The sequence below is a fragment of the Coregonus lavaretus genome (genome assembly GCF_964263955.1).
Source record: "Coregonus lavaretus genome assembly, contig: HAP1_SCAFFOLD_839, whole genome shotgun sequence".
Classification (NCBI taxonomy): domain Eukaryota; kingdom Metazoa; phylum Chordata; class Actinopteri; order Salmoniformes; family Salmonidae; genus Coregonus; species Coregonus lavaretus.
In genome coordinates this window covers 36,255-52,409 of record NW_028165314.1, presented here as the reverse complement: position 1 = coordinate 52,409, position 16,155 = coordinate 36,255, and the positions used below count along the sequence as shown (strand labels likewise).

Genomic DNA, 16,155 nt, shown 5'->3' with positions numbered 1-16,155 from the left:
AGAATTCAGAGAGGGTCAAACGGCTGCGGCATGAGTATGTGGAGGTTTGTATTGTTCACTTTAGCACTGTGATGTTGCATACTGCACACATTACTTTTTTACATTGACTGTATACTAGGCCTATCCTGAACTACACAATCTTGTCTTTCACTGTATTTAAGAGAGTTTTGCAGATGGATGCTGAGGAAATCCTGCATGAATTCATATATATTGATGAGGCAGGGTTCAACCTCACAAAAGCAAGAAGGAGAGGCAGAAATATAATTGGCCACAGGGCTATAATCAATGTCCCAGGGCAACGTGGGGGTAACATCACCCTTTGCGCTGCCATTTCACAGCATGGGGTTCTCCTCCGTCATGCCAAAATGGGCCCTTACAACACACCTCACATTCTCGCATTTTTGGACCGATTGCACCACATCGTCACAGCAGGTAATGAAATGCACCAGATGCAATACACTGTCATCTGGGACAATGTGTCTTTCCACCGCTCTGCTTTGGTCCAGAACTGGTTTCAACACCATCCACAGTTGACAGTACTATACCTTCCACCATACTCTCAGTTTCTAAACCCTATCGAAGAGTTTTTCTCTGCATGGCGGTGGAAGGTTTACGATCTCCAGCCCCAGGCTCAGGTACCCCTCATTCAGGCCATGGTGGACGCCTGTGACCAAGTCGACGCCACAGCTGTGCAAGGATGGATTCGACATTCAAGATGGTTCTTCCCGCGTTGTCTTGCTAATGAGGATATTGCTTGTGATGTTGATGAAATTCTCTGGCCAGATCCAGCTAGGCGAAGAGATAATGTATAGTATGTTTACTGTAGTATTTTCTGTACAATATTGTCAGTTTTTTTCAGATTATTTTTTATGTTTGTTGTTGTTGTTATTTACTGTAATTGTAACCTGTACTGGATACAGTATTTTACGTTTGTCTGTTGTTTGCTGAGCTAACAGTGTTATGCACACTACTGTAGTAGCATGAAAACTGGGACATGTTTTGTTGTGATTCTCCATGTTGACATGTTGACTGATTTGGGTATATGGAGAGAAATAAATGATATTTTCCTCAGTCTGCAGCATTGGTCTTGTGTAGTGTTTGTATAGTTGCACTTTCTCTGTGTACTTCATTTACAGTACTCTAATCACTGAGAATTAGACTTGCTAAAAGTGTTTTAGGTTAGCAACAGCAGTGTGTAACTGGTTCAAAAAGATTGAAGTCATATGAAATGTGTGTGTTTCGTATGGTAACAAAATATTGTTCTTATGAAGTCGTGTATAGTTTTGACAAAAGTGTTCCATTTTGCAAATTATCTGAAGTGTTGTGCTACTTTGGTGTAGGGTTGTGCTAATTGTGTGTAGTGTTTTGACAAACCGGGCCCTGTTTTAAAAATTGTGCTTAAACAATTGAAAAAAACTGTAACGGGATGGATGGATGAACTGTTGGATTAACAGAGGAATGGATGGATGGATAGTGAAGACAAAGAGACAAATGCATCAACAGCTCCATGTCTGTGAGAGTCCCCTGGCCAGGTACTGTATATGTACCAGTGATCCATGGAGTATTCAGCCCTTGTGTGTGTGTATTTGGTGTGCATATATACAGTATGTGTGTACAGTATGTATGTGTGTGTATGTGTGTGTGTGTGTATGTGTGTGTATTTGTGTGAGTCTGTGTGTGTGTCTGTGTATGTGTGTGTGTGTGTGTGTGTGTGTGTCTGTCTGTGTGTGTGTGTGTGTGTGTGTGTGTGTGTCTGTGTGTGTGCATTTGTGTGTGACTGTGTGTCTGTGTGTGTATATGTTTCTCCAAGGCTGAAGAGCAGAGCTGTTCCCACTAGACACCCACAAATCAAAGTAAAAGACAACTCCCAGAGTTCCCTTGTTCTCCTCTTCAGCTCCTCAGCTCATGCCCACTCAGTATAACTTTAGCATTCAAGACCAGCAACGTGATAAGCAAAGCAAGCGAGCCTGATCGCTTTCAGAGAACGCCCTGCGCCGTGCACACATACACGCCATGCAATAATAAAGAATGTATGATCGCCTGAATTATTGATTAACGGCATAAAACATTCATTGATGTTATTAAAGAAATAGCTATGGCTGGTGACGGAAAAGTTATATTTTTCTACTAGAACTGTCAGAGTGCGGTGAGGTATTTGTGGTAACTGGCCTTTAAATGGTTGTTATTGTTCTGTGTGTCCCTGACTCACTTGTATGAGGATAAATGCTCCTGACCTCCTCTGTATATGCATGCAAACATTGGAGGAGAACGGCTTCAGGCTATCTCCCTTCCTATCTATTATCATGGACTGGGAATCTTAGATCTTACTCTGCACGTGTGCATAGGAATCACTAGGGCACAAGTGCACCAGTTCTCATGGTAACAGCTTCATATATAATAACAATATTTTGAATTTTCATGGTAACAGCTTATTACATAATAACAATCATTTGGTGGGTGCTTATATTTGTCCCATTGCACACATGTACAAGTGTGTATTAATACGCATGTGTTTTTTGCATATCCCAACTCTCCCTGGGACACCCTCGGAGAGTGGGGTCACGGCCAGGGTCAGCCATTATCAACAGCAACCCTGGAGCAATTAGGGCTACTAAGTGTCTTGCTAAGGGCACATCGACAGCTTTTCCACCCAACGCTCTTAACCCGCCAGGCTGCCTGCTACCTTCAGCTGAAGTCTTTACACCAGTGTCTTCCAGTCTGCCCATGCGTGAACAGGCACATTAGAGAATACCAGTGTCTTCCAGTCTGCCCATGAGTGAACAGGCACATTAGAGAATACCAGTGTCTTCCAGTCTGCCCATCAGTGAACAGGCACAGCCTGGTAATAGCATTACATCATACCACAGACTGGTAATAGCATTACAGTGAAGGAAAAAAGTATTTGATCCCCTGCTGATTTTGTACGTTTGCCCACTGACAAAGACATGATCAGTCTATAATTTTAATGGTAGGTTTATTTGAACAGTGAGAGACAGAATAACAACAAAAAAATCCAGAAAAACGCATGTCAAAAATGTTATAAATTGATTTGCATTGTAATGTATCAGGGAAATTGTAATGTATGAGGGAAATAAGTATTTGACCCCTCTGCAAAACATGACTTAGTACTTGGTGGCAAAACCCTTGTTGGCAATCACAGAGGTCAGACGTTTCTTGTAGTTGGCCACCAGGTTTGCACACATCTCAGGAGGGATTTTTGTCCCACACCTCTTTGCAGATCTTCTCCAAGTAATTAAGGTTTCGAGCCTGACGTTTGGCAACTCGAACCTTCAGCTCCCTCCACAGATTTTCTATGGGATTAAGGTCTGGAGACTGGCTAGGCCACTCCAGGACCTAAATGTGCTTCTTCTTGAGCCACTCCTTTGTTGCCTTGGCCGTGTGTTTTGGGTCATTGTCATGCTGGAATACCCATCCACGATCCATTTTCAATGCCCTGGCTGAGGGAAGGAGGTTCTCACCCAAGATTTGACGGTACATGGCCCCGTCCATCGTCCCTTTGATGCGGTGAAGTTGTCCTGTCCCCTTAGCAGAAAAACGCCCCCAAAGCATAATGTTTCCACCTCCATGTTTGACGGTGGGGATGGTGTTCTTGGGGTCATAGGCAGCATTCCTCCTCCTCCAAACACGGCGACTTGAGTTGATGCCAAAGAGCTCGATTTTGGTCTCATCTGACCACAACACTTTCACCCAGTTCTCCTCTGAATCATTCAGATGTTCATTGGCAAACTTCAGACGGCCCTGTACATGTGCTTTCTTGAGCAGGGGGACCTTGCGGGTGCTGCAGGATTTCAGTCCTTCACGGCGTAGTGTGTTACCAATTGTTTTCTTGGTGACTATGGTCCCAGCTGCCTTGAGATCATTGATAAGATCCTCCCGTGTAGTTCTGGGCTGATTCTCACCATTCTCATGATCATTGCAACTCCACGAGGTGAGATCTTGCATGGAGCCCCAGGCCGAGGGAGATTGACTGTTATTTTGAGTTTCTTCCATTTGCGAATAATCGCACCAACTGTTGTCACCTTCTCACCAAGCTGCTTGGCGATGGTCTTGTAGCCCATTCCAGCCTTGTGTAGGTCTACAATCTTGTCCCTGACATCCTTGGAGAGCTCCTTGGTCTTGGCCATGGTGGAGAGTTTGGAATCTGATTGATTGATTGCTTCTGTGGACAGGTGTCTTTTATACAGGTAACAAGCTGAGATTAGGAGCACTCCCTTTAAGAGTGTGCTCCTAATCTCAGCTCGTTACCTGTATAAAAGACACCTGGGAGCCAGAAATCTTTCTGATTGAGAGGGGGTGAAATACTTATTTACCTCATTAAAATGCAAATCAATTTATAACATTTTTGACATGCGTTTTTCTGGATTTTTTTGTTGTTATTCTGTCTCTCACTGTTCAAATAAACCTACCATTAAAATTATAGACTGATCATTTCTTTGTCAGTGGGCAAACGTACAAAATCAGCAGGGGATCAAATACTTTTTTCCCTCACTGTACATCATACCACAGCATCACAAGTGTGTTGGTCAAAACTGTGGCTTTGACTTTTGACAGTTAATGTTGGAATGTATATTCTCTGTACATGTGTTTTAGAGAACATATCACTCCCATATGACCTCATGCGATGTGTGTGTGTGTGTGTGTGAGTGTGACAGGGTGTTACTTGATGTATGTCTGTGACAGGGTCTTACTTGATGTCACTCTCTCTGAACCTCTCCACGTCCAGGTCTTCGATGAACTTCTCTCCCTTCATCCAGTAGATGAGTGGACTGACCTCCCCGGCGAAGCCGAAGAACGCTCGGCACGTCAGGTTGACTTGACTTCCTGTGGAGACAGGAAACACGAAATGAGGCATGGTTGTCGTGGTAACATGGTTGTGGGTAAAGCAGGGGAAAATGTCTGTGTGAGGTGGAGCCCACTAACGTAGGTCTTTCCAGTACCATGAATAATATGGGTGATTCCTAATAGATGGTGTCTCCTATTGTCTAGGCTCCCCCACCTCCTCTGAAGCCCCCCTACCCCCCTCTGAAGCTCTCCTACCCCTCCGGAAGCTCCCCGACCCCCTCCCATTCTCTCCCACATGCTCCTGAACACTGCTGAACTCTCTTTCACTCTCTCCCACGCACACTCCTGGCGTCCCCTACACAAAGGGCAGGGGGTGGTAATTAGCCCAGTACCCTTATTGTTCCACCCTACCAATTAGTGTGAGTGTGAAACATGGTTCACAGCGTGCATGGTGAAAGATGTTCTACACACAACAGACTCAGTGCTATTTAAAGTGGAACTGACAACATTTAAGCAACATGAAATCTTATTTAAATCTGTTCATATACACTCCCAGGAGGAATATGACACTTAAAAAAAAAACATTTCCTGACAAGCGAGCACTTAGATATGGTCATTTTCACGTTTTCCTAAATTCTTAGAATGTTTGGGAACTACATATACTAAGGCATTTGTGAAAAGTCTTTAGCCAATATAGAGAGGGAAAGTGGCTGTGCGTTTGGACAATTAATAGACATAGCAGTAAATAAAACCTAATAAAAACATCTGTCTTGTCCAGGACTGGAGTCTACACATCCGGGGCACCGTAGCCAATCATAGTTACAGTAGGCGTTTATGCAAACAAGCCACACAGGCCTACCATCATTCACTTTGAACTGGACTGTGTGTTTACAGGCAGTTGCAACAGCGCGACTTTAGATAATTAGAACGCATTTGCCAAAAGCCACAAAATACACCTGAATGGATTTCTGCAAATATGTCAATACCACAGGAGACGTCTTACATTTGGGAACTTTACAGTTCTATTGATCAAACAACCATGAAAAGGTAGTGTAGGCTCGCTCTCCCTAGCTAAAATCTAATGAAAGATTAGCTAAAATCTAACGAAAGAACATTAGATAAACCCTCTCAAACTGTTTCATCTAGTTGGCCGTCAAAATTGCACTGATAAACAATAGGGAATTGTAGCCTACTCGTCCTTCTGCAGCTTGCCTGCCAACAGTGCATGCTTTTCCCAACCAAGCACCCAAAGCTAACTGGCAAAAGTTGGCTAGCTAGATACTTCCAGACACAAATGAGAGAACACCTCACTCTGACCATTTTGCTCGCCCTAGCAGAGCTGGTTAGCTAGGCTGTTTACATGTTATCTAGAGCGCTCTTAACTAACTATGACTTTTTTTGCCTACCTTTACTGACACCGGTCATATTCAGCCATATTCAGCCGGTGTTGCACACTCGTAAATGCATCAGTTATTCTGTGCTCTGACACACTCAGACAACAGTGCTCTGAAATCAGAGTAGATAGCCAGAGTGAATTTGCGAACGCAAGAGATATGCTAACTGGATAACAGTCGTTCAAGTTCTTGCTAGCTAACCAAATGACACCTGCATCTCTAGTTGTGTATAACCACCAAAGAACGATACGAGGGGAAAAAGTAAGTTACTCACCCACTCCTCCAAGGACATGACATCCTCCTAGCAGCTAGCTAGCTAATGTTAGGCTCTGTGTTTTTAGCTTGCTACATAAATATATACGCTAACCTATTAGCCACATTATGACTGACTTGTAATCATTGCCCTTGCTAGTTTGATTGTATTGACATTCCCAGCCTTAGTTACATTCAACAGTTTTTGTCCCAAATATTGAGTCATGGAAACTGAAACAGTGCATCCTAAATGGAGGAAGCAAAGAACGTACCAGGCCAGCTGTGATTTACAACCTGATAACAATATTTTTTGGACTACCAAGAAATGTATTGGTGAATTATATTAATCATGCATTGAACTGCATCCATCTATTCTGCCAACAATGCCTTAGTGTACATCATGGAATGTTGAGTCAAATACAACATATTTTTTAAACCTAGTTTTGTAGCATAAACTGGGAATTTGATATTTTTTACTGATATTATGATTGTCTGTTTTTTCATATCAGCAAAGTAGTTACAGTTTTTTACAATAACTTTGGCACTAATTTCAGAACCTTGACGTCATTTTTCAAAACTCTAGACACAAAACTCACAACCAATGATCAAAATGCACATTTTTCAAAACTCTAACACTTTTTTTCAATTGCTTGGATACAATACACATAAAACTAAGATAATTTGTTCATTTAACAAAAATCACCTGTTCAATAGGACACAACTTAACATCAAAGTACTACTATTTCAAAAGGCAATTCACACATTACATTTCAGATGAGTGTCTATTCATTTCATTACAATTATCCAACTATCAATTGATACAACTGCTCAAAATGATAAGTAACTGTTGCATTACTCTTAATGCATAGTTGTATGGAAACAGACAAACAATATTCCATGTTTAGATCATGAAAGTTTCAAGATAACGAGATTCATTGTCACCAATTAGCGTGGAGCATGAACCAATTAGACTACATTATCTATGGATGTAATATTTCATCATCATTCTTTATCAGACACCGTTTCTATGGTCCCATGTACCACCTTTTCAGACTATTTACAGTATTGACAGTACTGCACTGTATGGATGCAGGCCCTTGTAATTGCTTGTCCAATTCTGCCAACTCGTTACTGATGATTGAGTTCACATTGTGGAACAAGTATATAAAGAATTGATTGGGATCCACTTGCAACAACATAGCGATACATACTGTAACATGGAGCTGGCAGGTGATCCAGGTCACAATAGAGGTCAAGCAGTGGTGGGAGGAAGACGAGGAAGACGTGTTGGTCAAAGGAATGGCAGGGGACAAGTACCCCTTCTGAGAGGTGGTCGTGGGCCTCGTTTGAGAGGTGTGGGGGAACGTGGTAGAGGACAAGGCCACGGACCAAGACAGCGGCAGCAACAGCAAAGAGTGTCCAATGAAATCCGAGCAATAGTTGTAGACCATGTCATAAATCATGGCATGACAATGACTGAGGTGGCTACAATGATACAACCAAACCTCAGAAGGTCAACCGTGGCCTCAATAATCAGAACTTTCTGCACCGGTAAGTCGTCAGCATGCACTAAACATTATGCTACTCTCAATTGTCAAATGACTGCATACCAATGTGTATCACAGAGTAGGTGATGTGACCAAGTGTCTTCTTACTGTAATGTTTAAAAAAACTATATCGTGTGCCTTTTGAAAGAAATGCAGACAGAGTGAAGCAAATGAGGACTGAGTATGTTCAGGTACAGTGAGGGAAAAAAGTATTTGATCCCCTGCTGATTTTGTACGTTTGCCCACTGACAAAGAAATGATCAGTCTACAATTTTAATGGTAGGTTTATTTGAACAGTGAGAGACAGAATAACAACAAAAAAATCCAGATAAATACATGTCCAAAATGTTATAAATTGATTTGCATTTTAATGAGGTAAATAAGTATTTGACCCCCTCTCAATCAGAAAGATTTCTGGCACCCAGGTGTCTTTTATACAGGTAACGAGCTGAGATTAGGAGCACACTCTTAAAGGGAGTGCTCCTAATCTCAGCTTGTTACCTGTATAAAAGACACCTGTCCACAGAAGCAATCAATCAATCAGATTCCAAACTCTCCACAATGGCCAAGACCAAAGAGCTCTCCAAGGATGTCAGCGACAAGATTGTAGACCTACACAAGGCTGGAATGGGCTACAAGACCATCGCCAAGCAGCATGGTGAGAAGGTGACAACAGTTGGTGCGATTATTTGCAAATGGAAGAAACACAAAATAACTGTCAATCTCCCTCGGCCTGGGGCTCCATGCAAGATCTCACCTCGTGGAGTTGCAATGATCATGAGAATGGTGAGGAATCAGCCCAGAACTACACTGGAGGATATTGTCAATGATCTCAAGGCAGCTGGGACCATAGTCACCAAGAAAACAATTGGTAACACACTACGCCGTGAAGGACTGAAATCCTGCAGCGCCCGCAAGGTCCCCCTGCTCAAGAAAGCACATATACATGCCCGTCTGAAGTTTGCCAATGAACATCTGAATGATTCAGAGGAGAACTGGGTGAAAGTGTTGTGGTCAGATGAGACCAAAACCGAGGTCTTTGGCATCAACTCAACTCGCCGTGTTTGGAGGAGGAGGAATGCTGCCTATGACCCCAAGAACACCATCCCCACCGTCAAACATGGAGGTGGAAACATTATGCTTTGGGGGCGTTTTTCTGCTAAGGGGACAGGACAACTTCACCGCATCAAAGGGACGATGGACGGGGCCATGTACCGTCAAATCATTGGTGAGAACCTCCTTCCCTCAGCCAGGGCATTGAAAATGGGTCGTGGATGGGTATTCCAGCATGACAATGACCCAAAACACACGGCCAAGGCAACAAAGGAGTGGCCTCACTGTATGTTCAGTTTCAAGATGGCTGTTGTAATAAAATTCCCTAATAATTCTACATTGTACAGTAATCAGTAAATCTCTTTCCAAAATGTATTTTTAGAGGGTGATGGAGCTGGATGCTGATGACAACCATCACAAATTCATATATTTGGATGAGGCAGGCTTTAACCTGGCCAAGACAAGGAGGAAAGGTCGGAATTTCATTGGCCAGCAGGCAACCATCCAAGTACCTGGACAACGTGGGGCCAACATTACCATGTGTGCAGCTATATCAGAAGATGGTGTGGTGGGACGCAGACCTCGTATTGGATCATATAATGCAGCTCTCCTTGTAACCTTCCTTGATGAGCTCGATCAGGTCTGTAGAGCTGATGGCGTGACCCATGTCATTGTGTGGGATAATGTCAGGTTCCAACATGCTCATATGGTGCAAGCATGGTTTTAGGCCCATGCACAATTTACCACCCTGTATTTACCCCCATACTCTCCTTTCCTTAACCCGATTAAGGAATTTTTCTCCACATGGAGATGGAAGGTTTATGATAGGCCCTCATGAACAAGTTACTCTTTTCCAGGCCATGGATGACGCATGCAATGACATCACGGCAGACCAGTGTCAGGCCTGGATTCGCCATGCCCGAAGGTTTTTTCCAAGATGTTTGGCTAATGAAAACATCCATTGTGATGTAGATGAGAACCTGTGGCCAAATCCACAAGACAGAGTTGATGAAAATGTAGAAGTACAGTAATCACTCCTATGTTTTGCTTTTTACAGTACAAGCAAGCAAGTTGAGGAACACTGCATTTGATGTTTTACAGTACTGTATTGTTTTTCATCAATATATTTCAGATTTTGTTCAATGATTCCACTGTGTCTGTAGTATTCTCTCTACTACTGCAGTACTTTTACAGGGATGTATTTACATGTAGTACCATAATGAAACATGTATCACCTATTTTGTACTACAATATTTAATGATTGTACGAACAATGACACAGTGAAACTATCGGTTGCTTGTGTGTGGGTGATCTAAATTAACGTTTCATTGGTATTTCACAATAGATTTGTTTTTTGAACCAATGATTGTGCAAGTGCAAGATTTCTTTAAAGATATGAATGCACAATGCAATGTTTTGAACATTGGACAGCCTGTGTTACAAGTGATGACCGTTTTGAGTTTTGTGTCTAGCGTTTTGAAAAATGACGTCAAGGTTCTGAAATGAGTGCCAAAGTGATTGTAAAAAACTGTAAAACGCGGTCAGTTCCACTTTAAAGCATACCAAAGATTAGGCTAATGCTGATGATGTGTCCGAGATTAAAGAGGCGGTTTGTCTCAAACAACTGGTAGAGGTACGGAAACGTCATCATTATTATTAATCTAACCTTAATAAAAACCTTTATATTATACTGGATGGAGAGAGATGCAGGCCTCAGGATCATACGATACCCCTGAGATTGTCAGAACGGAGCAGTGACTTCAAGAGTGATATTCATGCAAACTCTAACCACCATTACTTCAAGAGCCATTTGGAGGGGAATCTCATGGAAATCTGCAGCTGCAGTAGCACCCGGCTCCATCCAGCAGACCGGCAGGCAGGCAGGCACAGAGTGATGAGATGTACAGATAGACTCCAGAGGCCAGGGACTAGACTGACTGACTGACACAGTGAATGGGGCTGAGGGGTAAGCTGACACGGCTCAGGAGACAGATTCTCTGCCTGTGCTGGAGCTTTTTCTCCCCTCTCAGCTCATTTTCCAGCCATATCTTATGCGTCGGAGATAGAGATAAGCCCAGTGTCTCCTAACTCCACCCAGCCAGCCCCGGGGACTTGGGACCAACGACGAGACGCCGGATTATGGATCCCATTCTCTCCTTATTTTCTCAATCTGTTTTCTCATTTGTGTCTTTCTTGTGCACAGGAATTCATTTGTATTACAGAAACTCTAAATATGCTAAACATTGTGTTGATCACTCTAAACCCTAGCGCTACACAGCTGATTCAAATAATCAACTCATCATCAAGCGTTGATTATTTGAATCAGCTGTATAGTATTAGGGCAAAAACAAAAGCTTGCTGTAAACTAAATATGACATTTAGTGATATGAAATTTCCCTGCACACTTGTGTACATGCAATCTGGGACATAGACCGGCCAGTCTATCTCATTAGTTCTCATTGAGTGAGGCAACAGTTCTCTACCAACCAACAATAGAGCCATGTGCTGTGAGTGTCACGACTTCCACCGAGGCTGCCTCCCCTCCTTGTTCTGGCAGGCTTCGGCGTTCGTCGTCACCGGCTTACTAGCCACTGCCGCTCCATATATCATCATTCCATTTGTCTTGTCTTGTCAAGTACACACACCTGGTTCATATCCCCTCATTAGTCCGTGTATAAGTGTTCCCTCTGCCCCCTTGTCCTTGTGGGTGATTGTTTTATGTCAGTTGAGTGTAGCTCGGTTGAGCTACTCGTACCTTGTATTGCCGGGGTAGATTGTTCCCCTGTGCCTGTATTTTGTTGGAGCTACCCGTACCTTGTATTGCCGGGGTAGATTGTTCCCCTGTGCCTGTATTTTGTTGGAGCTACCCGTACCTTTTATTGCCGGGGTAGATTGTTCCCCTGTGCCTGTATTTTGTTGGAGCTACCCGTACCTTGTATTGCCGGGGTAGATTGTTCCCCTGTGCCTGTATTTTGTTGTCGCTATCCAGCGCAACTGTGTACAACGGAATAAACTCTGTATTCGGTGATTTACCCTGCTGCGCCTGACTCCTTCTAATCACACTCATCACAGCAACATCCACACTAACCCAAAACACCATCAAAGCCAGAGAGCCAGAAAGGCTAGCCACTAGAGCCCATATCAAGCTGGTCTGATCAAGGAGCGGCCATTAAATGTATGTTGAGAAAGCCAAAGAGGTGATTCGGCATCTTTCATTAGTGTTCTAACTCATCTCCCAATCCATCCCCCAGGGTTTGGGGCTCAGATGTCTGTGAGATGGCAGATAGTGGTGGAAGATAATTGGCAGTTCAAAGATAATAGGGATTTATTTGACCATCTCTCTCTGGTTCTGAAACGTTCCGCCATGTTGCAGCCCCCTCGTCACATTATTAGGAGCAGAAGCCAGTAAAACATAAATAGACCTGTGAATCTGGTTGATGTGTATCTTTTCCCTACATGAATTATGGTAAACACCTCTAAACTTCAGCTATTTGGGAGACTAGGGGCAATTCAATGGCTTAGAATTGCAGGATGCACCTTGAGTGTGACAGTTAGTGTACCCATTGAGGTGAGTTATGTGATGGAGCAACATGGCGCAGTACCACTCCTGTCCACAAGAGGACACTATGGAGCTACAGAGCAGGTACACTGATGCAAAAAAAAAGCAAAGCGCGCTGATCGGTTCAGCTATGAGAGGAATCATTATTCTCTTCTTGCTACTCCACAGAAAATACTGTACCTTTATTCCTGGGGGATTGGAAATCACCCCATTTTATTATATGTAATGCCACAAGTGTTGATTTGATTTGATTTGAAGACATGCAGGCTCTAATGTACCATTATTTGTGTAGGCACATAATATACTGCAAATTCCCAGCATCAGATAATGGAGATTATGCACATAATAATCACAGTGGGAATACCTTTATTGACATGTTAATCTAGGTAGGCCAAGATCACACTGACTACACAGACTTCCTCTCTCTCTCTCTCTCTCTCTCTCTCTCTCTCTCTCTCTCTCTCTCTCTCTCTCTCTCTCTCTCTCTCTCTCTCTCTCTCTCTCTCTCTCTCTCTCTCTCTCTCTCTCTCTCTCTCTCTCTCTCTCTCTCTCTCTCTCCTCTCTCTCTCTCTCTTCCTCTCTCTCTCTCTCTCTTCCTCTCTCTCTCTCTCTCTCTCTTCCTCTCTCTCTCTCCCTCTCTCTCTTCCTCTCTCTCTCTCTTCCTCTCTCTCTCTCTCTCTCTCTCTTCCTCTCTCTCCCTCTCTCTCTCTCTTCCTCTCTCTCTCTCTCTCTCTCTCGCTCTCTTCTCTCTCTCTCTCTCTCTCTCTCTCTCTCTCTCTCTCTCTCGCTCTCTCTCTCTCTATCTCTCTCTCTCTCTCTCTCTCCCTTACTCACTCCCCCCTCCCTCTCTTCCTTATCTTCCTCTGCCTTCCTTAAGCCTCTCTTAGTCACAGTAATAAGGTAAAAAGCTGCAGCATTGGCATCACTGCTCTGAGCGGAGGAAGGAAGCAGTCGATGGGATGCCCGATCGCCAGAGGAGCACACACACACACACACAGAGAATACTGTACATGTAGGTGTTCAATCACAACTCATTTACTATTTACTGAAAGGAAGAGATGATTGTGTACAGTGGTGTGGAGAATGAATCCAACCAGAGCAGATCTCTAGCACATAGGGAGGAGCTGAGGAGAGCCATGCTAAGGTCTTTGATCCTATCTATACGCCTCAAAGAAGTACAGCCTGGGAGGCAAGTAATGAGGGCCCTTAATCATAAGGCAGGGTTCTTCAATTCCGGTCCTGGAGGGCCGAAACACCTCTGTTTTTCATCCTCTCCTTCGAATCAGGGGCTAATTCAGACCTGGGATACCAGGTGAGTGCAATTAACTACCAGGTAGAAATAAAAAACAGAAGTGTTCCGGCCCTCCAGGACCGGAATTGAAGAACCCTGTCATAAGGTCTGTTCCAGATCCTCATATAACCATGAAGTCTGTTCCAGATCATCGTATAACCCTGAGGTCTGTTCCAGATCATCATATAACCCTAAGGTCTGTTCCAGATCATCGTATAACCCTGAGGTCTGTTCCAAATCATCATATAACCCTAAGTTCTGTTCCAGATCATCGTATAACCCTGAGGTCTGTTCCAGATCATCATATAACCCTGACGTCTGTTCAAGATCATCATATAACCCTGTGGTCTGTTCCAGATCATCATATAACCCTGAGGTCTGTGCCAGATCATCATATAACCCTGAGGTCTGTTCCAGATCACCGAATAACTCTGAGGTCTGTTCCAGGTATGTTCCAGTGCCTCATATAACCCTGAGGTCTGTTCCAGATCCTCATATAACGCTGAGGTCTGTTCCAGATCATCATATAACCCTGAGGTCTGTTCCAGATCCTCATATAACCCTGAGGTCTGTTCCAGATCATCATATAACCCTGAGGTCTGTTCCAGATCATTGTATAACCCTGAGGTCTGTTCCAGATCATCATATAACCCTGAGGTATGTTCCATATCATCATATAACCCTGAGGTCTGTTCCAGATCATCATATAACCCTGAGGTCTGTTCCAGATCATCATATAACTGGGGGGTCTGTTCCAGATCATCATATAACCCTGAAGTCTGTGCCAGATCATCATATAACCCTGAGGTCTGTTCCAGATCATCATATAACCCTGAGGTCTGTTCCAGATCATCATATAACTGGGGGGTCTGTTCCAGATCATCATATAACCCTGAGGTCTGTTCCAGATCATCATATAACCGGGCGGTCTGTTCCAGATCATCATATAACCCTTAGGTCTGTTCCAGATCATCATATAACCCTGAGGTCTGTTCCAGATCATCATATAACTGGGGGTCTGTTCCAGATCATCATATAACCCTGAGGTCTGTTCCAGATCATCATATAACCGGGCGGTCTGTTCCAGATCATCATATAACCCTTAGGTCTGTTCCAGATCATCATATAACCCTGAGGTGTGTTCCAGATCATCATATAACCGGGGGGTCTGTTCCAGATCATCATATACAAACACTATATAGGCCTATACTATACTGTACTTTCTGTACATACTGTACATAAATAATGATTTTTAAAAACTTAACCAGCACTTGCACTTGCACCCCCTAGCTACTTTATTGAGAAAAAAATGTACTTTCTATGCATTTGATATGTGGTTGTTCCACCTAGCTATCTTAAGATGAATGCACTAACTGTAAGTTGCTCTGAATAAGAGCGTCTGCTGAATGACTAAAATGTCAATGATGGCGTTCCCCTGCTCATACGTTGCGAGCATATACCAATGGTTGCGTGCCACGTCATCGACTGTGCCGTCGGGCACCAGATTGCTATAACATTTGATTGTGGTTAGCTGATAGGTAAAATACCTATCCAGGCGTTGTAAGATCTGGCAGGCATCAGATCTGGGAAGAGGAATGCACCCACTATAAAGGCCTATACTGTACTGTACATCCTATATGTGAAACCTTATGATCTATCATTGGTGGGGCTGAGTACTTGGACCAAGCACAGAGCTTGACTTGGGCAGGAGCTCACCGGAGCTGAGTACCGGCACCTCAAATGTTCTACTGCTTGAGCTCCTGTTCCTCTTATAGAATATAAGCTCAACAGTATTGTGGAGCTCCTGCACCTAAATATAAACAGTACCGGCACCCAAAATGAGTACCGGAACCTATTTCAGTCCAAGTCAAGCACTGACCAAGCATATTGCTTGTGTTGAATGTGGACTCGTCTGCTAACAGTAGAGAAGGTTTTAAGTGAGGAAGCTTTCCATGTCTAATATAGCTGTCCTGAATAAATTAAGCTTCAGTTACTCTCACAATTGGAGCAAGATTTCAAAGTGAAGGGACGCTGCTTTGGAGATTTTCAGTGCCTTTGAAATCCCAGCTGTAATGACGTTGAAAAGTGTATTTAATCCTCCTACTCTTCCTTCATGGAGAGAGGAAGACGATTTACTACTGAACCATTAAGCCCAATAACAGGGTTTAAAACAAAAAAAGCATTTAATGTTCACAGCAGTTCTGCTTCTCTGATTGAGTGTGTGTGTGTGTGTGTGTGTGTGTGTCCACTGTGCCT

General features: G+C 43.4%; 1 protein-coding gene across 1 annotated transcript in view; it reads right to left on the bottom strand.

Moving 5' to 3' along the window:
* The window catches only part of LOC311115990 (interleukin-1 receptor accessory protein-like 1), a gene marked incomplete at both ends in the record, with an annotated part of 75,253 nt that overhangs the window by 44,456 nt on the left and 14,642 nt on the right, over nt 1-16,155 (bottom strand). The window contains 2 exons of the mRNA XM_084191123.1: nt 4,710-4,842; nt 5,059-5,158. Of these exons, the coding sequence (XP_084047249.1) occupies nt 4,710-4,842; nt 5,059-5,158 (233 nt within the window). The remainder of the gene's footprint in view (nt 1-4,709; nt 4,843-5,058; nt 5,159-16,155) is intronic.